The 26909-nt window shown below is 40.4% G+C and overlaps 2 protein-coding genes across 5 annotated transcripts in view; both read right to left on the bottom strand.

The window, feature by feature from the left end:
- Positions 1 to 1457: 1457 nt before the first annotated feature.
- Positions 1458 to 9114, bottom strand: MYG1 (MYG1 exonuclease). Its single transcript, XM_026677314.2, has 7 exons — positions 8745 to 9114; positions 7285 to 7397; positions 6484 to 6643; positions 5948 to 6097; positions 3991 to 4113; positions 3044 to 3225; positions 1458 to 2110 (listed from the first exon to the last, which is right to left on the bottom strand). Exons 1-7 carry the CDS (start codon positions 9042 to 9044, stop codon positions 1936 to 1938), a joined length of 1203 nt encoding a protein of 400 aa, XP_026533099.2. The 5' UTR covers positions 9045 to 9114; the 3' UTR covers positions 1458 to 1935.
- Positions 9115 to 10843: 1729 nt separating this feature from the next.
- Positions 10844 to 26909, bottom strand: part of VDR (vitamin D receptor) — a 96202-nt gene continuing 80136 nt past the window's right edge. For all 4 annotated transcript variants that reach the window (XM_087956362.1, XM_026677317.2, XM_026677318.2 and 1 more), the window contains 6 exons: positions 26322 to 26506; positions 24281 to 24389; positions 22156 to 22309; positions 20919 to 21070; positions 19230 to 19346; positions 10844 to 14365 (listed from right to left, as the gene is read on the bottom strand). In XM_087956362.1, coding sequence (XP_087812488.1) covers positions 14106 to 14365; positions 19230 to 19346; positions 20919 to 21070; positions 22156 to 22309; positions 24281 to 24389; positions 26322 to 26506 — 977 coding nt within the window. In that variant the 3' untranslated portion in view covers positions 10844 to 14105. The remainder of the gene's footprint in view (positions 14366 to 19229; positions 19347 to 20918; positions 21071 to 22155; positions 22310 to 24280; positions 24390 to 26321; positions 26507 to 26909) is intronic.

The following is a 26909-nucleotide window of genomic DNA, read 5'->3' as shown; positions in this document are numbered from 1 at the left end:
CGTCGTCTCGAATGAGACCAATCACTGTTGTTTCATCTGCAAACTTCAGTATTTTAACAGATGGATCGTTTGAGATGCAGTCATTGGTATATAGGGAAAAGAGAAGTAGAGATAGCACACAGCCTTGGGGCCCCCCTGTGCTAGTTGTACAGGTATCAGATGTGATTCTGCCTAGCTTTACCTGTTGCTTTTAAAATCAACTTTGGTGCAGTTTAACCATTACACCAGACTGACTTTATTGTATTGTAAAACATTATTTTGCTGTTCCAAAACACTTGAAAGCAAATCCCATTTAAAATGCTGCCTGTTTATAGAAAGTCCTAATAGCCTAGAAATAAGGTAGGATGAAATCTAAAAGGAAACCTGGTGCTAATTAATTTGAAATAAAGGACTGAAGCCAAAGGTCCAGTTGTTGTCCTCTCCAATCTGGCACTTGGCAGATGTATGGAAAACTACATCCCCCATAATTCCTAGCTAAATTGCTCTAAAGCAGAGGGTACCAAATCATGGTCCACTATCATTCCTTTTGTGGCCTCCTGAAATACCTAAGTGGGCACGGCCTAATTTTTTTTGCTTTTCCTTAAGGAAGGATCTCAAACAACAAAAAGTAGGCCTTAAACTTAAGAGGGGGAAGGAATCCATTTCAGCTTTTAAAAGCCCCAGGTGTCAATCATAAAATATTTCTATTGCCGTTTTATAGTTGCCAACAGAAAGGGAAGGGGGAAAGGGGTTTGAAAGAGCAGTGTGGCAGCTTGGAAATCGAAAGTGCATTCCATGCATAGTTTTTCAAAGATTGTAATTAGATGACTGAAGTTTCTGCCGTGCAAAAATTTAACTGGAGAACATGATTGATGACTCTTGACTATGGATGTGCCTCATTGGAGAATATAAATTATGATACACCCAGCGGGTGGGGGAAAACCAGGGTCAAGGTTGACAGTAAATTATGTGTCTGAGAGTTTGGCTCGAGACTCATGATTTAATTGGGGTAACTACTGGAATCCTGACACCATGTCCCTCCCAAATTAGGACTTTGAATCCCAGCCTTTGCTCACCTTGGGGACATGACCTTGAGTGTACTTGTAAAGTCAGTGCAGCCCTCCAGTTAATAGATGGTGAACACCCTCTTCCAAACTCAAAATATGCTTGTCATAGAAAAAGCTGCCCCTGGTCCATATAAATGTGATTAAACTAATTTGCCTCCATTTCTACAAAGGGAAGATGGAATACTGATTGAAATGTTAAGCGATTTTGTTATTAGTATGTAATTGTTCTCATAATTTCAGCATCGTTTCTTGCTGGTGGCCATAATCGTCACGCCTAGAAAAAAATAGCTGATCCTTGATACAAATCACCTCTACTAAAATCTAAATTGACTGTGGAAAGCACTAAGTGAAAAAATGCTACATAATTGATGCAATTTTTCCAATGTATTTCAGGTCAGAAAATGTAAACAGTTTGGGGACAGAACCTTATTTTATTCATAAAACATATACATGAAGCCCACATAATCCACATTCTTCATATAGCTTTCTCAATGTAATCTGAATAAGCCACATGCCCAACCACTCTTCACCCTCAATCGTGTCAGATGTTTCTTTGGGTGCGTTTTCTTTCAAACTCAAAGACTTCTCTACCCAACTCAGATCCAACAAAATCTCCCAGAAGCAAGGAAATCCCAAAACAGCAGATCAACCCTTATTTTGACCACTCCTGAAGACAACATCAATGGAGCACTTGGAAGATTTCCTTCTAATGCAACATTTTCTCCCCAACAATTGCTAAACCGAATTTCCAAAAATGAATGGTTTTGACTGGCTGGTTCGATTTCGTTTTAAAAGGTTACAGCAACCCTACAAAATAAGTCACTTCCCAGGAAAACAAATTTCGTGTCTGTGCCAAATGGGACGGTTTGACAGATGGCATCGGATTCCCTCAGTTGGGTTCAGCTTGTTGAGCCAATGTCTTTCGAGCCATTTCCAGCGCACCTTCCTTAGTCCTGTTTCCTCCAATGAAGCCACTGGAATGTACAAAGATGCAATCTGGGATCCCGCTGAGCTGGGAGAGATCTTCTTCACGCAAACCCCTCCATTCCTCCAGCAATGGCAATCTATGGGGAGGATGGGGAAGGAAGCAAAACCAGAAGGTGAGCAAGGAGACACAACCTTGCTGTGGAATTCAGGTATAACTTTGAGAAAAGAGGAGAGGAGCTCCTGCCTAGAAAACCACCAGACGTAAGAGGCTGGAGCCCACAATTGTTTACCAGCCAAAGAAAGTAACTAAGGAAGGATGTGGAGAGTGGGAAATTAGCACTTTCAGACCTGCAAGGTTCTGTTAATGTAGCCTTACAATAAAGCAGGTGTAGCTCCATCTAGTCATGTTTCCTCTCCGGTTTACTGACAAACCCTGAGGGACGGTCTACAATGGGCTCCTTCAAATTTTCTGGAATTCACTTTCCAGAGAATCCAGCCTGCCTAACAGAAAGCAAAGGACTGCTGGGCACCCAAAGATCTTGAGGAAAAGGCCACAGAGAACATTGGATGAGGCCTCTGCTAAGATACAATACCGACGTCAAGAAAACTTTATCCTGGAAACACTTAAAAATATGTTTATTTTATTCTATTTCCAGAACAAGTCATTGTTATTCCTATTTTTGGGGTGTGTGCATACCTTCAACTTGGTTTTAACCGATTTTACTCTTAATTTTGAATAACTGGATTTAATTTAGTTTAAGCAGTAACCCAAGATCTGGAGCTTCCCAAGAGTGTGGAATTACGTTTTCTACTTACTACTACTGTGCTCGCTCTCTTTCTCTTTCTGTTTTTCTCTCTCTCTCCCCCTCTCCCTCTCTCTCCTCCCCTCTTTCAAAGGAAGGTGCTGAACCTAAGAGGATAGCCATCATCTACTCATGGGAAAAACAGACAAAAAACTGATCCGTACCATTTGCTAATGGATCTGAGGCAACTTTTCCATGGTATTGGGAAAAAAAATATTAATCTTTCTTTCAGGGTAAGTCAAAAAGGTGTCGAGAAGCCACGCTCACCGGTTCTGAAAGGTTCTGAGCCCTACAGGAACACATTGTACCCGCCACTGGCCACTCAAATCTGTGTACAGGACGAATTTCAGGGGCTTCTTCACATCCATCCTTTGTTCCAGCTGCAAAAGATGCTCTTTCCACGGACAGCCTCCTTGTGCCAGGACCAGAATTTCACCACTAGGATCCACCTGCCATAGAAAGAGAGGCACACCATTCAGAAGTACTGGTTTTACCAGCCCAACGGCTGAGGTGTACAAAGCGCTAGAGGCACTTATTGTGACATTAGTGCTAATCATGAGGTGGTTTATTGTAGATTCTAGTCCAAAAATGAATTTAGCATAATCAGACTGACAGAAGTTTCAGTTCATTTCCTCTAAGATTCTAGTCCTCATAATCAGGGGTCCCCAACCGCCGGTCCGCGGACCGGTACCGGGTCGCGGAACAAGCCTTACCGGGCGCTGGTTGCTGGGCGCCGCCATCTTTTTTTTGGTAAAAAAGCGCTTCCGGTGAGCTTTTCCGGGTAGAAAGCTCACCGGAAGCGCTTTTTCGTCATAAAAAGATGGCGGCGCCCAGTTGACGCCGGTACCGGGCCGCGGCGCCCAGCTGATGCCGGAACCGGGCCGCGGCGTCGAAAAGGTTGGGGATCCCTGCTCATAATGACATACAGGGAATCACGGAGAAGCATACTGAGTTCTAATGGTTCTAGAACTGGACTGCAAAGAAGCAGCAAGTGGCTGTCGTTCAACTCTGAATGACAGCCACTTGCTGCTTCTTTGCATCTTTATCATCTTTATCCTTCCAACTGTGAGGATACAGCAACCCTGGTCCATCCCCAGAAAGCTTTTCCTTTTCCACCTTTGGAAAAATGAATGCTTAGCCCAAAAAAGGGGTATCTTGACAACTATGTTTGTAAAGTTGTCTCCGTCTTAGGAACTTGTGAACACGAGGGGTACCTCAAAACGCTGTCGGATGGCATCCTCCACAAGGCTGCGTGCAGGGTGCCAACTGCGGTAATAGTAGTCAAGACGGTCTAAGAATTCGTGGCCCACCAGCGTCATGGCCTTCTGGAACCCAGCCTGGAAAAGAAGGATGGATTTGGCAATTACGTTCTTAATCCAAGGGCGTTTTTTTAAAAACTTGGAGCCATGCAATCTGTACTATGTGATTATAGGAGGGGACACCGCTAGCCACATTCTCTCTCTCTGCATTTCTCAGACAAGCCATTATCTGGCTGTCTCTTTCCTCTTACCAGCAGAGACCTCTGTGAGCGGCTTACACAAAGAGGTACCAAGTCAGAATTCCCCAAATACAGGTAGTCCTCAACTTATGACCACAACTGAGACCAACATTTCTGTTGCTAAGTGAGTCATTTCTTATTGTCCCACTTTACGACATTTCTTGCCACAGCTGTTAAGTGAATCCCTGCAGTTGTTAAGTTAGTAACGTGGCTGCAAAGTGAATCTGGCTTCCCCACTGACTTTGTGTCGAGCCCGAAACTGACATATAGGTAGCCATGTTATTTATTGCTTTTTAAATGGGTTTCATCACTTGGAAACCTGACATTTTGCTTGTCAGAAGGGGATCCCGGGGACACAGCAACGGTCATAAATACGAGTCATTTGCTGAGCATCTGAATTTTGACCAAGGGATGCTGCGACGGTCGTTAAGTGTGAAAAATGGTCATTAAGTCACTTTTTTTCAGTAACTTTGAAAGGTCACTAAACGAACTGTTGCAAGTCGTGGAACATCTGTAGCTGGGCTCTCTAGAAAAATGAATCATTGCCCCCTAGTTGGTTATGGGTCGGCAAAAACAGCCATGCAACCCCCATCTGTGTAAGCTCCAGAAGAACTGGCACCAGTCTTCTTCACTGGGACCAGAGGTGGGTATTCAGCAGGTTCTGACCAGTTCTGGAGAGCCGGTAGCGGAAATTTTGAGTAGTTCAGAGAACCGGCAAACACCCACCTCTGACTGGAGATTTTACAGAATTCTTCCCCTGCCATGCCCACCAAACTACGCCCACAGAACTGGTAGTAAAAAAATTTGAATCCCACTACTGACTGGGACCCTCTGTGGGTAGACCACTGCCCCATAAAGAAATGAAAAAAAGATTTAAGACCGCTTTGGGGGTGGAGATCGGGGTCAAAAGACAGCAATATAAGCAGCAGGTTCTCTCTCTCTTCTTTCTTAACGTGCTTTCATCGCATGAGTCTACACTAGCCACAGACCAGGAGGAGGCTGGTGACACTCTTTCAGCCTAACAAATTTTATTAAAAGGCATACGTTGGATGAAACTAGCCATCATTCATGAGAGTTTAGCCTTTTTAATATAATCTATGTTAGGATTCTGGTGGTTACCCCCAATTAAATCATGAGTCTCGAGCCAAACTTCCAAAACTTCAAAAGGATTTATTGGGAGTTAACATGTCCAGCACTGCCTGGGTGTATCCAACTCTGAGACACATCATTCATTGTCACCCTTGACCCTGGTTTCCCCCCACACCCCTGGGGTGTATCGTAATTCATATTCTCCAATGGGACACATCCATAACCAAGGGTCATCAATCATGCTCTCCAGTTAAATATTTACGTGGCAGAAACTTCAATCACCTAGTTACTATCCTTGAAAAACTATTTATGGAATGCGTTTTCGATTTCCAAGCTGCCGCACTGTTCTTGCAAACCCCTTCCCCCCCCTCCCTTTCAGTTGGCAACTCTTAAAAAGACCATAGAAATATGTTATGAGTTGACAATCTGCTAGTCTGAAAAAATGCTACCAGACTCCTCCCGGTGTTTTCAGTGCTGCTATGTTTTTGTTTTAGATCCACCACAATTTTCCTTTGTATCTGTTTTTATTCTTATCCGAGCTGGCTCAAGGTTTGCCAAGCAAATCTTGGTCTTCTGAATCCTACCTCAGTGTCTTGGTCCTTGTCGTTCCAGCGAGGATTCAGGTACCCCACCCTGGAGCTCACGTTGGTGCTCATGGCGTAGCGTGGCTCTTCATCCCACTGGGAGATGCCATTGTCGATTGCATCTATCTCCTCTACAAAGTTCTCATACAACTAAAAAGGGAGGAGGATGGGAACGAGAATAGGGTCAGTTCAGTGAGGAATAATGTTCGGTATGTTTGGTAAAAGAGACCATCAATAGCACTCTTTACATTCTCCCTGTAAATTGCACATACTGAATCCACTAACGAAGTTGTGGATTAAGTAAGTAAAACTCGATGTTTTTACAGGGCCTTCAGATCCTGCTGAACTACAATTCCCATAATACCTTCCCACTGGGCATGCTGCCTTGGGCATTACAGGAACTATAGTCTGACACATCTAGAAGTTACTAAGTTGGAGAAAGCTGCTTCGGCTGCGGAAAAGGTCTCCATTATTTCTCATACTCATGCCAGACATTTCCTTTCACATATCCCGATCCTAAATATGGGCCTAGATACCTTGTCATAAAGCAGGTGCACAACAGGATCTTCCTCCTTTAGGCCCAACTTGTTGGCTAAAATCTGGGAGCCAAAGTGTACATACACCAGCCCTGCACTGCTCAGCTTGGTCTGCCACGGTTTATCAGGTTTTAGGCTGTGCATTGACTCGTTAAATGACCTGTGGGAACAAAGGGGAGGGGGGTCAGAAGAGACTGGGATCGCAGCAAGAGAGACAAAATCATGCCACCTTGAGAAAGAGCTGGCTTTCCAAATTTCTCTTCTTCATAGACTGGTAGAACAGACTTTTAAAATATATATTTCAAAACTCTACCTACAACAAGGAAACCTTGCCCAGAATGTTTCTTAATGCTTTTCCTCCTTTCCTTTCTCTGTCATTTTTAGATTGTAAGGCCAAAAGCAAAGACTATATTAAAAGTATTACACCCCCGAGTCAAAGGATGCTTTGAAAAAGCACTTTAAATTGTTATTTAAAATGCTAAAAATAAAGATGAATAATGGAAATGCATCTGGAACAAGTTCTTTACCTCAGGAAGAAGTAGGGCAGGGAGTGAAAGAAAAAAAAGAGGTTGCACATAATTTCTCACTTGTTCAAAAAAACAGTTTTCCTAAGGAGACTCCTTAATGGCCACAGCTGGCTAGCAATGGTAGCATTCTAATCTGAGATATCTGGAAGTTATTAAATCTGGGCTGGTTATCTTTCAAACTTCTCTTGCCTTCCTCACCTGCTGGATGGTGAGACTTACTGACCAGGTTAAGATGGTGGCCTAGAGAGGAAAAGTTTAAGGAATTCCTTAGTACCTCTGGTGATGGTCATAGCGATGCTTCTGTGGATCATATTCACCCCCAACGTCCACCACAACATCACATGAGGACAGCAACTGGGGATCCCGAGTCCGGATAATCTCTGCATCCTAAAGCCACAGCGAGCAATGTGACAACAACACAAGCAGTGAAACAAAATGCATGACTACTAATCTTGTAGCTTCTGACCCTATTCTGTTCTGGCTTCTGCAACAAGTGAGAGGATAGCTCTTTTTATTTAACTTCAGATTTCTTTTAGTCAGACAGTTTGCTTCACTGGGTAGTACGTATCTACAGGATAAAGAATTCTCCTCAATTCCGAGAGGTTGCAGATTCAAGTGCTGACAAAAAATTATTATAAATTAAGATATATTTTTTCCGTTTTATGCTTCAAAAATTCCAGAAGGAGCAAGCTGGGATTAAAGTGTTTTATTAAAAAGAATTTTGGGTTATGATCCTTGTTAAACTGAGGAGACATAAAAGTTTCCTGAATACACAGAACCCATTATTAGATGAGATCGCCCAAAAGAAAAACCCCAGTAACACTTTATCCCAGATTATCTTTTATTGTGGGTATGAAAGATACTGAAATATTATGTATGTGTTGGGGCACGTGTTATACTCACTCAGATTCTAACATAAAAATTGATATGAAAGAAAGCAGCAGTAAAAACTTGCCTTTTTAAAAATCATAACAGCTTCTGTTTCTTAAAATGTGGATATTTAATGAAATCTCAGAAATCTGGGGCAATTGGATCATAGTTATAACTGCAGATGCAGGATGATTTATATGCCAATGATTTATAATGTAGCAAGACTGCAACCATTTGCAGCTTCTTAAAAGTAATTGTTTTCTGTTTGTAAATCTGAAGATGCAGGAGGATTCCACTTATACCAGGATCCGGGTGGGGGAGGCAGAGTAACTTTAACACAGGGGTTGTCTAATCTTGGCGATTTGTGGACTTTTAACTCTCAGGATTCCCCATCCAGCTGTGCTGAAGTTGAAGTTCACAAGACCTGACTACTTTTACACCCGCAGCCACGCAATTACTGAAAATAACCGGAAAGATGCTATGTGTGTATGTGATGCCTCTCCAAAAGACAGGAAAGCCAGCAAGTTGTGCTTGCCTGATGGGATCTGAAAAAGCACAATCTCTGCACACCCCAAAGGAAAAGAAAGGCTTAATTTAATCCCACATCATGTCAGAAGAAGACAGCACATGCCCTCCGTATGTTTGGACTACAATGCCCACAATGCCTTATTGGCCACGCCGGCTGATCACAGACCGGAATCTCAAAATATATGCAAAAGATCGGTTATCCTCAAGGTCTAAAGGCCGACTGGGCACCATAGGAACTGTAGTCCAGCACATCGGACGCAGGAAAGAAAAGCTGTTCTGGAGAGATTGCACTGGCTTGCTGGGGTTGCTTTGTTCCTCGGCAGCGGGACTGCCTACCTGGTAAGAGGGAAGCAGCTTCAAGAGGAAGCACGCGAGAGCCTCGTCGCAGTGAAAGGTGCCCCCGTGGGTGCCGATGCGGCTCGGGCGCGCGCGCTTGGGGCCCGGCATGAAGCTCCGAGTCACACGAGGAGCCCAAGCGAAGAGACGGAGCATGCGCATAGCCGCGGTTGTTTGCAACCAGCCCCCCCCTTCTCCCCCCAACCCCGGAGCCTGATTTCCGCCGCCAGGGTGTGTGACGGCGGCGCTTCTACCGTATTCCTGCGAGTTGGGGCGCGTGGATTTCTTCTCCCCAAACATTTTCCTCGCGAGACAATATGCTTTCACGGGGAAAGAAGAAGAAATCCTGCAGACGTTCCGTATCAAAAGTTGTGCAATCAGTGCAGGCATCCGACAATCTCTTCCAATTTCTTGCAAAGGAAAATCAGACTATTTTTAAGGACCCGGTTTTGCGATTGCGCGGGTACGCACTTGCGAGGGAACAGGGCGGTAAAATTTCGTTCCCTTGTGTGAAAAACTGCGGAATAAAAGTACAGTAACGTGTTCCTTTTTAAAAAAAAAAACTATTTTTCAAGAGAAAAGTCTGTACATTACTGGAGATAGACTTCCACTCCAGCCTAATTTAGTTCACAGGGATGTTTTCAGGGAGTACTCTCCTGGTTGCCCTGAGCAACTGAATAACAAAAATTAAAAAATGTTTTTAAAAAGTCATCGAAGCCAGTGAAAATATTCAAAAAGTGAACTGAGACTTTAAAGGCCCCACTTCTGCTCCCATCCCAAGCCATTTACTTTTAAGGAACAGAGTGCAATTAAGCATTACAGTCAAGGTTAACCTTATTGATAGGGTTAACATTAATGCATGAGAATATATTTAATAAAGGTGGAGTATAAACTGCAATTTGGCAATTCAAATCCCACCAGGTTCAAGGTTGACTCAGCCTTCCATCCTTCCGAGGTGGATAAAATGAGGACCCAAATTGTTGGGGGCAATAGGCTGACTCTGTAAACAGCTTAGAGAGGGCTGTAAAGCACTGTGAAGCGGTAAATAAGTCTAAATGCTATTGATATTGCTATAAATAAGATCATATTTCCTCTGCATATTTTCCCTATGGGTGATGTTCCCCAGCACACTGGCTATCTGGCATTTCTGTTTTTACCACTTTTGCTAAATGCTTTCACTTGTTACCACTTGTAGCCAAGGTTATGAATTCCACTTGCTGGACTGCTTTAGGCTGAATTTCTAATATTGCTTATAGGAAAGTATGTGCACTCCAAGCTAAAAGGGTCAGAGAGCACTGGCCAGCATTCAAGGAGGAGGAGAGGAGGTGTGTGTGAAGGAGTTGGGCATTTTCAAACCTTTGACTGTCGTCAATTCACTACCTGTAAGGCATTGTACATTCTGTAGATAGCCAAGACTACAAGGAGTCCTTGTAAAACCAGAACAGCTGAAAGGTTAATTTAAGCTGCCTCTGGCAAAAGAAGAAGTAAATGCAGCATCACGTGGAAATATTCTTTAAAAAATGATTAGTGGAGCATCTTCATGCTATGGGCAGCAGGATGTGAAGATAAAGCCATTGATGCTTCACCCAAATCTCTAAATTACTTCCTCCAGTAGTTTCATGAAGGGAGTGAAGTGGCAGTAAGAGGCATGCAGTCTCGACATCTAGTTCTGGAGAGCTTGACCCATTAACTTCAAGGTGCCATCTTATTCCTCATGCTAGTTAACATTTAGAAATAGTTTATGCCGCACCATTAAACTTTTAAAGCAACTGCATCACTAATGATTCACATTTGTATTTTAGGAAGTTTTTAGGGTCCCAACTGATGTAATTTTCAATCCTCTAATCCAGGGGTGTCAAACTTACATCGTGGAGGCGGTGTCACATGACGTATTGGGACTTTTTTTCCCCTTCGCTAAACCAGGCATGGACGTGGCCAGTGTGTGATGTATCCGGGCTGCGAGTTTGACAGCCCTGATCTAATTGTTAAGATTTTCCTCATTGAAAGAGAGGCTCATATCAGTGTTACATAGAAATAAATCCCAGGGGACTTAAATGATTCATTTCTGAAGAAACATATCAAGTTAATCACTCAAAAGGTTTTCTTCATTTTTTATTAATAAGGTAACCAAGCATCACATTTAAAACTGCAAAACAGTATTTAATCATTCTTTATTATTAAAGCTCTGGAATATTATATTTAAATATTAGATCTTTATTTGTTAGAAAAAAAGCCAAAAGATGTACAGAGGAATAAAAAGATAGCATTCATCTCTAAATTTCCATCATTCATCATCATCACCACCACCATCATCACTATAATTAAAATATATATCTCTTTAAATCATTATATTGAATTTTATAAAGTGCATGACGATTTATTACATAAGGCAACAAAATGGAGATGATTTGTGTTTCTCATCTAGTAAGCTACCTTTCTCTAACTGTACAGGTTTGGCTTTTACATGCAGAGGTGGAAAAAGAGCCCTAAACATCTTTCAGAACAGAGCAGCTTTGATTCAAATGTCATTGTTATTAAAGCCTTTACAACAAATTCACATGAAATAGTTTCAACCTATACTAAATAGCCTGGTTCATTATAGTAACCTGATTGGCTTGTAACAAGCATGATGTTCAAACATTGCTGTATTCAGTTGAGGGCACAGAATTTGAGAGGGTGATTAATTCCACCCCTCTCCTAGGCAGAAAAGCTTTAAGTATTATCCTCCTCCTCCTCTTCCTCCCCTCCCCCTTCTCGGCATGGAGATTTTCCTGATATGGGATGAATTCCAACTCATACATCCATGACTGCAACACCTATAAGATCTTGTTATTGTTCTCACCATGAAAAAAATGACAAAAGTGTCTCTTAAGATACAGAAACAAACACCCCCTTATAGCGAATTAGCATGCTTATTGTTCTAGCAGCTTAAATAGTGGACAAATTAGCAATGCGTATATCGTGCATTCCATATTGAGTACCTGAATTTTCTTCTAAAAGTCTCTCAATACTTGATACCACCAACGAGTTCAAATTTGCCCTCACCCCCTTCTGTGATTCTAACTATGTATTTGCTGAGGTGATTTTCACTTTTAAAAGTGTTCTTGACTCAAGCATATGGTGGAAACATAAGATCACCCTATCTTTAAAGTTATTTATCAGCTTAGATGCTGAGATGAAGTACAAATATTGATTAAAAAGCCCATTCAAGTGACCAAAGCTAAGGAGGGTTCACTGAAGCGATGATGCATTTCTGCAGTTGAAGGAGCAAGGTTTTAAAATGGAGATGCTATATCTAAAATGATTAGCCTGGATAATGAAAAAATCCAATGTATTTTGGGTTGCGAAGGTTCAAGCTTTAATATGCTCTCCCTGCAAAAGAAGCTAGCTGAAGGAGGGGTACCTACACACATATGCTCACACACATCCAACCACAGGGACTTATTGCATGTGGGTGGGCTGCCTTTGTGCCAACTCTCAGAGAAGTACAGAAGGAAGTTAAGGCTTTGATGAAATCTTCCAATCCCAGTAATTTAGGCTAATTTCAGAGTAAAACAATCTAATCATTCTAGAAAAAGATAAATTGCTTTGCAGCAAACTCAAGGCACTTTCACAAGAATTACAGGTTTAGTCTATTACCCTACTGACACCTAGTGAGCACAAGGCAGATTTCAATCCAAATCTCTGCCTTCTTATATCATCTGTAAAATCTAACCAGCACAATCTTTTTAAAAAAATGCTTGTCTAATCTGTTTCTGTCTGTGAAGAATAATTATTTTACCTGATAGATTAAAATATATAGCGATGTAGAGTGTGCAAACTGCTATTATCACCAAGAATTAAAATCAAACAGAACGACACAATGGTGAATGTTCAATGTGTCTTTGAAGTAAGCAATATATTCTACAACCTAAGTTTTAGCAGAACATAAAGCTATAAATCATGTTTTCTCTTTCAAACTGACAATTAACTCATTTTTAATGGTGCAGTCTTAATAAATCTCTCACCCAAATGTTTGTAGATTCCTTCATCAAACAGAAATTGGTCCACATATTATTTCATATTATTTGGGACCAATGCAACAAAAGCTACCTAAACCACACATATTCTTGGTGAAGTCATTATTGATGACAAGATCTTTTCTTTGTCAACAAATGGCTCATATATACTTAATTTTTCTAGAAATCAAGTAGCCTAGAGGTTGTCAAACTTAGAGTAAACATTTTACCAGTATCAAAAATAAATTAGTTTCAGCCTCCTGAGGTTGACTTAAGAACTGACTCAAACATCATAGCCCCAAATTGGAAACAACTGAAAATTGCTTATTCTGTATCAGATAATTAAGCTGCTTTGTATATGATTTAATCTGATCATAGGAATCCTTTCTACAATCCATTAAAAAGTGCTACTATACAATTTTTCTGAACAAACCAAGCATTCTTGGATAGAATGTCAGTATTATACTTCTGGATTATTCCTCATCAACTCTTAGTAATTAGTAGTGTCAGACACTGTTTAAGGCTGAAAGCAGCAAACATAGCCATGGTTATAATAGTGCAGAGATTCTGGCAGGAGTCTGGTTTTTAAGAACGTGCCCGTATTCCCCACCAAGGAGTGTATGATTAAAGCCAAAGTCTTCCAGTTCCTATTATAAATTATTAAGAGCTTTAAAAGTGCTGGCATATTTCTATGCATTTGACAAATTGCATTTAAAAAAAAAACCAAAACCCAAGATGATGATTATTTATTCTAACAAATCTTTCTTCTATTCCTCATTTGGCTAATAAACAGAAGTTTTGCTGCTGTTGAAGCATCTTATTTATTAATTAAATTTATGTATTAAATTTATATGCTGCCCTTTTCACTGCTAAAGTGACTGTTGGTATTTGGCAGGAAATTATAAGCTTATATTCAATAAAAATGAGCACTTCGATATCTCTGTGTATTACAATAATCCAGGACTGAAAGCTTTTACTAGCCTATAGAAAGGAGAATATCCAAATTCCATTTTTCATTCCACTCATTCTCTGTGGGCGCTCTTACACAATTGGTATCTTTCTAAGGCCATGTTTCAACTGCTGCCTTTCATCACTGCAAAGTAGCAAGAGAGAAAGCCATTCAGTTTTGAAGGGCAGGTGGAGTAAGACGAATCAGGTTGTTCCTCAGAGAGACTGGAAATGTATATCAAGAATGTGGCTCTTCAGGTAGCATGGGGGGTGGGAGAAGAAATCAAAATTCTCACTGACAGAATATGCATAATCTCACGTGGGGGTAAAAACTTTCGTTTGTAGCCAGTAGAAAGCTAGGCTGACACCCCCACACACACTCTTGATTTCCATGTGCTTTTTCCTCAGTGGTGACTCAGGAGATTTCATTGCCAAAGACTTCAAGGACCAGTGGAGTGAGCTGCATGCTATGTTCAGGCAAGAAGGAGAGGCAGCGATATTGCTTGGAATGCTCCTCGTTCAGGCTCCTTAAGTCTGTGAGTTTTTGGATCATTTTGGGATAGAGCAAGTGGTTGCCCGGAGGAGGGTGTCGGCAAAGAATATACGTCTGCAGGATTTGTGAAAGACGGTCCTGGATGGACTCCACCAGAGCTGTGTCCTGAACACCAGGGCGATCTAGGAAACAAAACACATCACACATTTGTACGTGATGGAGGCAGGCAGTAGCACACATGACAGGGCCTGTATGTGCTCCACTGTTACTTAATTCCATTTCCCCACCTCTCCTAATAGTAGTTTCTATGCATTCCCTTAATTCTTCCCCTCCAACCCTAGAGTCACAAGTTGAACTCATTCAAAATAATTCCGAGTTTGCCCTTGTATCCACATTCCATGTCATGTGTCAGAATCAGAAAAGGAAGCATAAAAAAAAAAGTTTCAGAGATATTGGAAAACCTTAAGACAAGGTATCAATGTGGCATAGGTTATATGTTTAAAAAATGGAAATAAAGCAGCAATTGTTGGAGGAGAGACAGACTTTTTCTTTAAATATTTCAACTATGAGACAGCTTGAACCTTTTAAAGATGTTTTTGGCATTAAAAATAAAACTGAAGTTTGCATAAGCCACAGACCTGATCTATGCAGCTCATGTGGCTTATGTGATCACAAACTGTCTTCAACTTCTTATCTCTAACCCTCTGTTACTTGTTGTCATGCTCAGAAAGAAAGACACAACTTTTTTGGGATAGGAGAATGTACTACTTTTTTTTTTTGCTCAATCACTGGAATTTTCTACCAAAAGTTCTCAAAGGGGATGCTGTTGAGGTATATGAAATTAATGGGTTTCTTGTGTCTGCTTGAGACAAACCATCCATTTAATGAGTAAGACATTGCTTTAATTTCCTTAGCATTTTGGGTCAAGCAGAAATAGGCTTGGGTCAGAAATAGTTAACTCTTATACCAGGTACGCATGATGATCAGATATTAATCATAAAAACAAAGAAACCGAGAAGGCAGTGCAGGTAAGGATGTTTTTAAACAAAGAAAATCTTTTGCAATTGTTCTGTATGGTATACTACAGGTAGTTAATTTGTAACTTTCCCCCATTATTCTGCCTTTTTTTCTTACCGCCTTCAGTCCATTAAAGAGGATTGATGCCCATAGAGGAGAGTGGCATATGCCATCATTCTAAAAGTATTGCCAGGGCTGTTCCAGATGTCAGCACACCCCTGGCCTTCATATAAGGGGAACTGTCTCTCTGTTGGTGACCTGTAATTTCGAGACATTGAGTCCTACTGTTCTTCTAAAACATCACAAACCTTAACCCAAACCCTGCCCAGTGCTTCCCATATCTTCAATTGTAACTAGCAAATGCAAACAAATGCAAGAGGGAGCATAGCACAACAAACAGGAGAAAACTTTCTTAAATACAGGTAGTCCTTGACTTACGACCACAATAGAACCCAGAATTTCTGTTGTTAAATGAGGCATTTGTTAAGTGAGTCTTGCCCCATTTTACAACCTTTCTTGCCTCAGTTGTTAAGTGAATTACTGCAGTTGATAAATTAGTAACCCGGATGTTAAGTAAATCTGGCTTCTCTACTGACTCTGCTTGTCAAAGGTTGCAAGGGGGATCATATGACCGTGGAACACAGCAATGGTTATCAATATGAACCAACTGCCAAAGCATTTGAATTTTGATCACATGGTCATGGGGATGCTGCAAAAGTCATAACTGTGAAAAATAGTCATAAATCACTTTTTTTCAGTGCCACTGTAACTTTGAACTGTGATAAGTCAAAGACTACTTTGTAGGATATGTTGACAAGTCACTTTCCCACTAATAAATTATAGCATCTTCTAAGCGCACAGACACACTGCTACCCCTTCACCATCATAGGCAGGGCAGGGACAGACAAAGGGACAGATGTGGCCCGTTTGCCATAAAACCCCCAGGTCTGTTCTAACGCCATTCAAGAAATATAGTTTCTGACAAATAACTAGCTTCCTTCAGTATCATAGTCATGAGTTGAATGTTTAGTTCCCACATTGACACATAGCAAATATATTGAACAAAAATTCTCAAGGTACCTTTCTCTATTCAGCAAGCCAATTAGTATCCTCTGCTCAAAATTCTCCACTAGTAGCGTGCTTTATAACAAATCATCTCACAATTCAAGTTTTCAGCAAGCATTTTGTCCTTTCTTTTTGACAAACCAGCAGTCTATATCCCTAAAGAGTAATTTCAGAACCACTTGGCCATTAAATTGTTAACCAACACACTTCTGGAAAGGGCACTTTACCTCACACTAGTTTTCATTGGTTGGAAAGATGCTTGACACAAACTGAATGGCAAACATTTCTAACAATCCACATTGTGTTAGGGATTTGAGTTGAATTGCCACAAATAGTTTCGATAAGTGCCAGATCTTTGTGAACAAATTCCTGCTCATTGTACTAAGCCATATTGCAGACTTCTAGGCTCGGTCTCTAACCAAGGCTGTGCACCAACCTTCTTTTTATTTGATGCTTAGGGAGTGGCATTTGAACAGGTCTTCGGGGATCTTTGTTAATACAGGAAAATTTCCTATTATTTTAGTCATTTGTCATCCTTAAACCTACTTCATCCTTTCACTCTTATTTCGCCCTGCTTATCACAAGTAGGTTACAGCAACCTTTTCTTAAGTCATTCCAATTTAACATCTTTTTACTCATCCGTGTGGCAGGTTGCTAGAAGAGTTAATCAGATTCTAAACAGAAATATCAGCTGAATCTCCGCAGACTGTATATTCAATTTAGTTGAAGTCTGGCTCTGGGCAAGGATGTAATCTGTCAGGGGGGAATGCACTCTTCCTTTTCTTATTTGGCAGACATATCATTCTATTTAGATTCAATAAACTCCATCTATACACCGTATGTTTAGCCTCTCCATCTATTCACATGATGAAAAATGATGTTCAGTTATAATTTGATTACTTTCATAAACATGCAGATTCAAGTTATTTGGAACCTTTGAGTTACCAAGGCCCTTTTCTGTCTGATCTCTGAAATCACCCAATTGTTGTCATAAAAAGTGATCTGGTACTTTTTGCGTGGTTGTGCACTTGAGGGCTATATTGACTCATTTTAGAGAAGCATTAACCACACTTTTCATTTTCTTCATGTAGGGTTTAAGCAACTTCTCAAATATGTCTATCATAGCACGTACTGTCAGAAGTCACTGCCGACTAGGCAAGACGTTTCCTGATACTCACAGTCTATGTCAGCTCACTCTGTTTAGTCATCTCCTAATCTCTCTGCCTTAGGGAGAGAGAGGGAGGGAGGGAGAGAAGTCCATGCTTTGCTGGTATTTAGAGAGTATTCTGACATCAAAGCTCCTTGCCTGTTTAATCTGGGGAAAGTCTCCCATTGACACGATGCCAGAAGGTCATAGGTTTTTAATTCCACAGCTGCTTTAATACCATGCAAAACAGCTACACTTGTCTCAGGTTTCCCCCCACCCCCACCCCCCATCCTCTGACTTATATGTCACTCTATTTGGGATCTGCCTCAACCAAAAGTAATTCTTCCAAGGAAGATTGGCTCTGTTTAAAAACAAAAAGTATTGACAAGAAGGGATAGAGATATAATAATTTCAGCAAATAGACTATTCCCAAATTAGAACCATTTCCTGCAAACTGATGAAGAGGTGCTGCTTTTCAGTGTTGTGAAATAGGTTGAACATAGCCTGCCTGACAGGTAGAAAAGGGGCACAAGGTGAGGTGAGAAGCAACTATCAATAACCATGAATTCCAGTAACTAATGTCACAGAGGAATGGGTGTGAATGGCTGTGGCTAGTAACACTCCAAAGTAGTCAATGGAATAGGCAAAATGGGGCAGCTAAAACCACTCCCTAAAAGTAACACAACAAAAAGTATAGTCACCTAAAACTTCATGTCAACAAAAGCAGCAGAAACCCGTACTGCACTCAGTAATGATAGAACTAGCAACGTGCAGATTGTACAGGCTGCTCTCTTTTTCCATTAAAATTAAATGTTCACCTCTGTTCACCTCTGATCTAGTGCTCTGGAGAGAGGGCTAGTCCTGTTTTTAAACGCAGGCCAAGCATTATTTCAAAATACTGGTAAACTTGTGTTTAAAAATAGGCTTAGTATTGTTTTAGAAGAACTCTAAACCTGACAGACAATATAGGAGGCCTCATTAGACATAAGAAGCATTTTAGAAAATGATCAGAAGCCTTATCTAGGCAGATGTATCAGTGAAAGCCATGTTTCTAGTTTTTCCTGTAAGTCAAATGGCCCCAGATGGCAGTGCTTAGTGCCCAGTACAGAGGGAGCACATCTAGAATAGCTGGACCAATAGGAGCTGTGCAAACTCTACCCTGTCAGGTATATCACCAATGAAGCATGCTAGACAGTATCCACAACAAAACATGTGGAAAGAAAAGAGAAAACACTAGTTTAAGACCAGAGTAGCTAAAGGTAACTAAGTTGCTTCAGTTATGGGCTAGGGATGAGACAGGAAATGTCATGAAGACATGGCACATAAAAATAGTATTGATGCAGTAGTTAGGTGGATATAACACTTCTGCTCGGAAACAGCAAGCATTGAATATCACTATAAGCTCAGAACATCATGATGTTTGAATGTATCTGAAAACAATCAAAATAGTCTGAATTTAGCCAAGGCCTATTATAAAGTAGATCCAAAAGGACCAGGACAGATTGGCCATTTAGAATTACTCCAAAATAGATCGAATTCCTTGAAAATAATCCCTTCACTTTATGCTGTGGAAGAGATTGCAAAAATTAATTTTCTATAGATGGTCATTTGTTCAGTAGCTTGCTTCTTACACTGAGGAACATCCAGCACCTTCATTTGGTCAGAAAGATGCTTAGTTTTTTTATATATGTACACTCCATTTATGTTATTTACTACCAAACCTTTAATACAGGGACATGTAAAGTATGATAACATAGTTTACTGATAATATTTTAAGACAGCTGAAATGCAGCCTGCTACACTAAAGTTTTCCTCACCAGGAGAAAGGATGCAAATGGCCATTAGGAGCACATGTTCTTCTTCATGCAGGTTCAGTTTCTTCAGACTAATTTGAAATTTGATGAGGGGCTCCAGTAAGTCTAGGCTGTGGCCAGCTGAAACAGAAACAAAGCAACTTTTGAGAGGCAGGCACTAGATTACTAATTACCAGCTAGTCTAAAACAGGGGAAATAACAAATGTAAGCATAAATCTTGGCCCTGGATTTTCCTTCCAATGCACCCAATTCTAAGTGTGTCATCCGTTGAGTTGTCATCCCTAAGGTGAGCAGAATGCTCAAAGAAACCAAACAACCGGAATAACAACATCCATGATTTATTAAAACTGGGCCTTTGGCAAACTTAACTTACACGGGATTCGCCCTTCAGGTGGTGCAATCGTGCCATTTATATGATTACTTTTTCAACTTCCTGTTCCTCTCCATCTTGGTCAGATGGTTGCCACAGAAACTGAATTCTCAAGTTTGCAACTTCATGAAACATCAGCCAGCTTGGCAATCTGAGCCCATTAGGCAATCCACCTCCTCATCCCAATTTATTATTCATAGTGATAAAAAGAACATTTCACTGGAAGAACTTGAAGATACGTTTGCATGTATAGTAGAGTGAGCTTTATTTTATCTGGCCCACAGCCCTTCCTTCCTCTAAAATTGCTAAGCCTTCCTTTTTTTTTCTACTGGGTACCACCCAGCTCTCACAAGAGTCTCTGTGGTGCAGCAAAACAACAACAACAACCAGAGAGAGAGAAGCCTGGAAGCATCTTTTTTTTAAAAAAAAAAAACTAACACATTTTCTTAAAAGACTTCAACTTTTAGGAGCTGCAGCTCACACCATCAAATGTCTTTCTTTCCAATGTTTTGGGTTTGGGCAAATAAAAACCTCTCTTCCTCTCTGAACTTAAGCCACCTCACACTACCCTCTTTTTAAGGTAGTCTATGCAGGTACTTCCTTGCTTGGCTGCAGCTGAGGAGGGTTACCAGCAGTGACAAATCTGGGATCTCCTGCCTTGCCCTGGGGCTCCTCCCCTTTCCCCTCCCCCCTCTTCCTTTCTTGAAGAAAACACTGCAAGCTTCCCCTGCAACAGCTGTGTTTCAGTACACGGAGCTGGGTGGAGACAAGGACAAATGATCTGGGAACACTGCATTTATACACCCTTGGTGGCAAACTAGAGAGCTCTTATGGACTCCTCTCTTGTCCTCAGTGTTTTGGGGCCTCCTAAAACACTCCCAAGGAAATTTGGAGGTATTTCTAAGGGCAGGCAATATAAGAATGGTGATTGTGCAAGAAGTCAGTCATACCTGCTGCAACCACAAGGTGCTGCACAAAACCTCTATGCAACACAGGGGAGATGGCAAATCAGGATTAACTGCCAAGGAGTAAGTCAGTACATTTTTCATTATGTTATAAATAGGCTGTACATTATCAAACAAAGGATAAACCCAATTCTCATTCTCAGATACACCACTGTCATAATTCCTTTCTAATATTACCAGCTGTGTAAAATAACTCATAAAATACTGTGTGCCCCTGTGATTTGCTTTGACCTTATGTAGGTTTGGGACACATTTTCTATACATCTTAAGAAGTATTTAATAGTACTGAAAGAAAATAAGAGTTGGCACAAGGTGGCTGCTCCAGGGCTATCTTCTGCTTTACCATACAGGCCATACCTTGAGTGACATCACTGACTTGGTATTTGAAGTCATTGCTGCCGCAAGTCCAGGACATATCCTCCAGGGAGAATGACTGATTGGAACGGAGCATTATCACTTCAATGGCACTGGATTTCAACAGAGCAATCTGATCCTCCGCCGTTAGACTTCTGTATTTATAAAAGGAGAATATGAAACTCAGATTTCAACCAATCCATCATCATAACATTCTGTCAGGTCAGAACTAGATAGGATTATCCTTTATTCCCCACCGTGCGGCTATTTCTCTTGGTATAAACTGATTTTATACAACAGCTTGGAAGGCCATCCCCAAACATAAGCTCCGTTAACCAATGGCAAACTAAGTTGGTTGCAGACATTTCTGCTTGCAATTCACTGTAGCCTCAAATGATGGCTTTATCAGTGTGGATGAGGGGCCACAGACCAGATGTTTCTGACAGAACTTTAATGTCACTTAATATGGATATTTTAGCAACACAGTTCACACACTGAATTAAAAGCCAGTCACAGCTGGGCTGTGCAATGCTGTGGATTTGATAAAAGAAAGTTTCTTTGGAGCATGTAAGAATAATGAGTGTTTCCTTGGAATCATGACACAAACTTTGTGGGGCCACAAAACAAAACGAATCACAATTTTTTTGGGAAAAAGACATGAGGATCTAGGCAGGATTTTTGCAGCAGGTAGAGCTCCACAAAACAGATTCAACTTTCTTGGCAACAGTGTTTAACTCGGTTCACAAAAGCAGCAAACCTATGGGAAACCTCTGGTCACAGTGGCTCTCTGCAGGCATGTATGCGTATACACATACGACATGCTTCCCAGGCTCCTAATCTTGAGATATTCAAGATCTCTACTAGTATCAAGGTGGCAGGCTAGCCCTTGCCTACAGCAAAAGGTTCTGTCACCCACCCATCTCAGGAAACAGCTGTTAGTGGATTTCAAGGCTCAGAAAAAACAGAGCCGTTCTGAAGGTAGGACTTCAGTTCAATTGAGGAATGATAATATTCATTTATACGGCTTGCTGTGTCAAGGTTTTATTTGGTTTTTAAGGTGACCCATTTTTATCTCACTGAGCCTTTTATGTGCCCTTGCAGATTCTGAATTCTTCTTGAAAGTTCTGTGGTGTTGTGCATTGATATATATTTATTGGAGCATGACAAATCAGACACAGATACACACACCTCTAAGGAAAAAGCAGGCAAGGGTTCTGAAACTACTTCTAAATTTCTTTACCTGAACCCTGGAATCATTTTAGCAAATCCAATAACTTTCTGGATGCTATAGCTAACAAGATCAGCAAGGTGAGGCAACATGGAGAGGTGGGAGAAGTCAATGGACATGGATGTGCTGTCATCGTTCAACTCCAGACTGGAAAACATCATTGGCTCTGGTGGGAAAGGAGAGGTGGAAACAGCTTAGACCCCATGTCACACCAGCAGGGAAGGCACCACTCATTACAGCATGACAGGTTCAATGTTTTAGAATTTACACAGCATTAGTTGGCTGCTTAATGATTACTATTTATTATTTTATTTTCTGTTGTGCTTTGATTTTCATTAAGAGAGTCACATTGTGAAGGTGAAATTGAGGAGTCACTGCAGTGGCCAGGACCCTGCTTGTCCCTAAGCTGATTGAAAGCCACTGCTGGTAATACTCCAATAGGAACAAGCAAAACCAAAGAATCCAAAAGGAGTAATTTTATGAGATTAAAAGTTTTAAGACTGTAGAATTCCTCAGAGTCCAATTTTTGGGTCCTATTCATATGATTAAAAACATGTCCCAGTTTTTCACTTTAATCTACTGTTTTGTTCTTTCCTAACCACACTTACAATGGTTTTTAGACAATAACCATTGCAGTGTAGCATAAAAAAATACATAAATGTATTACTAAAAATACAATCTTTGGCACAAAAGCAACCTCAAGGTCTGAACATGGAATCAAAGCAAGCCAAGATGACTTTTTTCTGCATCATCTTCCCAAATATTCAAAATTATCCATTAATCTCCAGTGTTTATATGACATGCCAATCCTGATGGACTTCAGATGGGTAACATAAATAATTCTGTGCCAAACGCCACAATACAGTAAAGACACATAAGGTGTCTAAGGACATTCAAATAAAATGTTCATTCAAAGGCTTTAGCCATGTCAACTTCATGGGGTTGCAATAGATGAGGGCTGTTTTTCCATTGGCAGACATCCCCATCAATCCTCACTTCCCAGTTCCTGTTGTCTCCTTCTCTCATTCAGGCATTGTAGTGTGCTATAGCCTTCACACAAAGACTGTGGTGCTCTTCCAACCCAACCAGCTGGGGTAAGCAAATGCAATACAAGGAAAATGCTCTTGGCTGACACTCAGTTTCCACACTTGTCTATTGTTCAGGCAGAAAATGGACAGGCTAGACTTCCATGCATGCAAAAGCTATGACTGGTCATAGGCTTTGCAGGAACAGCTTTGAAGGTTATGGAGATGGAATGCTGGCCATGCTGAGGTATCCCCACAATGCAATCAGAGGCAGCATTTATCACAGGCCCTTTTTTTATAGAACTCTTTCTGAGTTTCCCCAGAATGTCTTTTATTTTTCCACAACACCAGTAAAAGAAAATTGGAATGGTTACCACAAAACGTGTTGGCATTAAGAACTCCGTGAATAGAAGTACTCTAAAATTCATAGGACTATGTTAGGTCTCCTGAGGGGAAGAGAAGGAGACCTTTGTAAAGGAATCTATTGGAGATGCTCATCGAATAGGTATTTATTTGCCTTTCATCTTGCAGGAATGAACTATGTAGAAACATTCTAAATGGATGTAACAGGACTACTGTGAATGTGGAGCAACCCATGAAGTGAGAAAGCAGAAGCATTACATTTAGTGATTAGTGGTCTCCCCAAAGTATTAAACAGATTGGCCCCTTCTCCCCCATATTATGCAGGTCAACCAACTCTATGGCATGTTGCTATATTGTACATTAATTTCGGATTAATTCTGTGTAAAGGACTGCTAGGTGAAACTGATAATACTGTAACATCACAACCCTGGTAAACTGATATATAGTAGGTAACAGTCCCCATATATGGGGACCGTATTTTCAATTTTGCATCTCTCAGAAAAGATAGCCCTGTCTTTCTTTAGAGCAGATTAATAAAGCCAAAATCAACTATGAGCCATTGCACTTAAGCAAGTGACAGACAGAACACAGATTGCTTAGCTGTAAGTTAAGATTTGTTGTAAACGTTTCACAAAGAAACTTCATCAGTACAAAAAGGCAACTGTAGGATTTGCCATTTAAAAGAAGCATAGTTGTTAGAATTCTTGCAGTTTACCATGAATATAAATATGATTCACTCTGTGTGTTACCTGAAGAGAAGCTGGAGGTATCTGAAGAGTCATCTGAGAAGGAAAAACCTGGTGTCATGCTAGAAGATCTACTTGTTTGTTCTTTGTTATCATTTTGTCTTACAGGAGGCTGAAATAGAAAGAGTACCATTTGATAGTAGCTTGCTTTCCTCATACCTCATTCTGATTCTAGTTACTAGAAAGTTAGTTTATTAAGAGAGATAATTTACTTTAAGGAAAAGGATGCCCTGAGGCTTTGACCCACTCTACTTCTGTTTATCCAGTCTACTGAAGGCTGTCCAATTCCATGGATCCATTTCTTAGAACAATCACCTAAGAGAAGACTTGTCTGTTCTGATATCCTATGATTTTAGATTTTTTTTTAAATCTCTCCTTTATTATTTTTATAAATAACTCAAGGCAGGGAACATACCTTATACTCCTTCTTTCTATTTTGCCTTCACACTTTTTATTACTTAATTCTTTAAGAAAGCAGCATATTCTGAACCAAATCATCACTGCAACTGCTATCTCATTTGCATAATAACCCTCAATGTATTTTGCAGCCTCTCTTGGTTGAAGGTAAAATACATTTGGTTGTATCTATTTGATCTTCAGATTGAGAAAGCAGAAAGTATTAGAGGCTAATCACCCTATATTGGAAATACTGGTTTTGCTCAGAAAATATAAACTAGTTGAGAGAAGTAAGGGGGAGTCTGTTGGGAAATATCACAAAAATAAGAGTAACTAACTCTTAGGTTTTCAAAACCATGAGTCATCCACAGCTAGTTCTCTTTCTTCTACTTCTCCCATCTGCCTCAGCTGTTTTCCTGACGTCTCATGTGCCTCACTCAACTCGAAGCTGTTTTGCTCTTGTGACAGAGCAGGAAACACTTGTGGCTGCTTCAGCCGCAAGTATCTTCTTCTTCCTCTTTTTCCCTCAGAACTGATAAACCTTGTTATTCAAGGATTGGTGTGTGGCAGAGAAAGGCAGGTTGGACAGGTAGAATAATGGGGCCCATCAAGAGGCCTGCTAACTTGGTTATTCACTCTGTTTAAAGGAACTCTCCCCTATTTTGTTCTGTCAAGTGCATTTTAAAGACAGATTGTGATGAAGCCATATTGGGAAGCCCACACAATATAGCTATCACTAACTGAAGTCTAGTCACAAATACACTTAATAATTTATCCAAGCAATACAATTGTAAATCCAACTGGGATATATAGATAGTCCTCAAATTACAACCACAACTGAGCCTCAAATTTTCTGTTGCTAAGTAAAATATTAAGAAGTGAATTTTGCCCCATTTTACAACCTTTCTTGCCACAGTTGTTAAGTGAATCACTGTAGTTATTAACTTAGTAATATGATTATTAAGTGAATCTGGCTTCCCCATTGAATTTGTTTGCAAAAAGGTCGCAAAAGATGAACGCATGATCCAAGGAAACCCCGACCGTCATAAATTCGAGTCACTTGCCAAGTGTACAAATTTTGATCAATGACCATGGGGATGCTGCAACAGTCATAAGTGTGAAAAACAGTCATTAAGTTCTCTTATTTTATTGCCGTTGTAACTTTGAACAGTCACTAAGTGAACTGTTGTAAGTCAAGGACTACCTATATTTACAAATTTATTTCATGCTAACTTAGTGTGAAAGTAATTTCCAGTCGGAATAGTTCTAAATCTGGTGACTTGGCTAGAGAACTTCAATCTGGGACACAGATCCAATTTAAAAGACACATTGAATGGTTGTTCCATAATAGAAACATGGAAAACCAATGGTGGAAAAAGACCTAATGGTCCATCAAGGCTTCCCTTTGAGTTTATTTGTTTGTTTTTGCTTTATTTTTAATTTCTTTTTAATGTATTTATTTATAATCAAGTATAGATTTAAATCTGCCAGCCATGTTGCTTTTGTTAAGTGGGGTATGGGCAAGCGTTTGAATCACTAATTCAGAAAAGTTACAAAGTTGAAAAATATTCATTTGTTCACCAGCAGATGTCCTACTTTTCACAACAATAGTAAAGTACTGTAAAAAAAAAAGGCAAGCCGAACTTACTCGGAATTGAGAGAAATCTGAGTAAGTAGGATCATAAGTTTTGCGGTGGGCTTCAAGAAGAATTTCAATGACTTGTTGTTGTTCCTCCAGCAATTTGGGCTTTAGGCTTTCCTTAAGAGCTTCCTCCTCCTTCCTCTTCATTATCATCTCTCTTTTCCTCTGAACCTCTTCATCGGTCAAAATAACTGTAAAGGCAGAATAGTAAGCACATTAAGAGTATAGGTAACAGTAAACTGCTTCAGCCTTAGCTGAAGAACGAGAGGAGGCGACAGCATTTGTTTCCTTAAGGGTTATTGTTTATCGGGACAAGAGTGATTTAATAACTAACAAATGTTAGAAGTAAGAGGGACACTTGACATGGAGAAGACATCCCAGCTAGATTACAGTCCAGCAGGTGATCTTCAAAAATTCTGATTTTAAAGTTGTCTTTAAAGAACCCCCTGGCTCACAGTGACTTTCTTCCAACAAGATGTTTGCATGCTTGCTGAGGACATGAAGCCAGATGTACTGTTGAGAAGACCTCATACACATGAATAAATCTTACCACCGTTTAAAAATACACTGTCAACAGTTTTTCTTTGCATGGTT

The sequence above is a fragment of the Notechis scutatus genome, chromosome 2 (genome assembly GCF_049901735.1).
Source record: "Notechis scutatus isolate UNSWTSFEM ecotype Mainland chromosome 2, rNotScu1.2, whole genome shotgun sequence".
Classification (NCBI taxonomy): domain Eukaryota; kingdom Metazoa; phylum Chordata; class Lepidosauria; order Squamata; family Elapidae; genus Notechis; species Notechis scutatus.
This window is presented reverse-complemented; position numbering and strand designations above follow the sequence as displayed.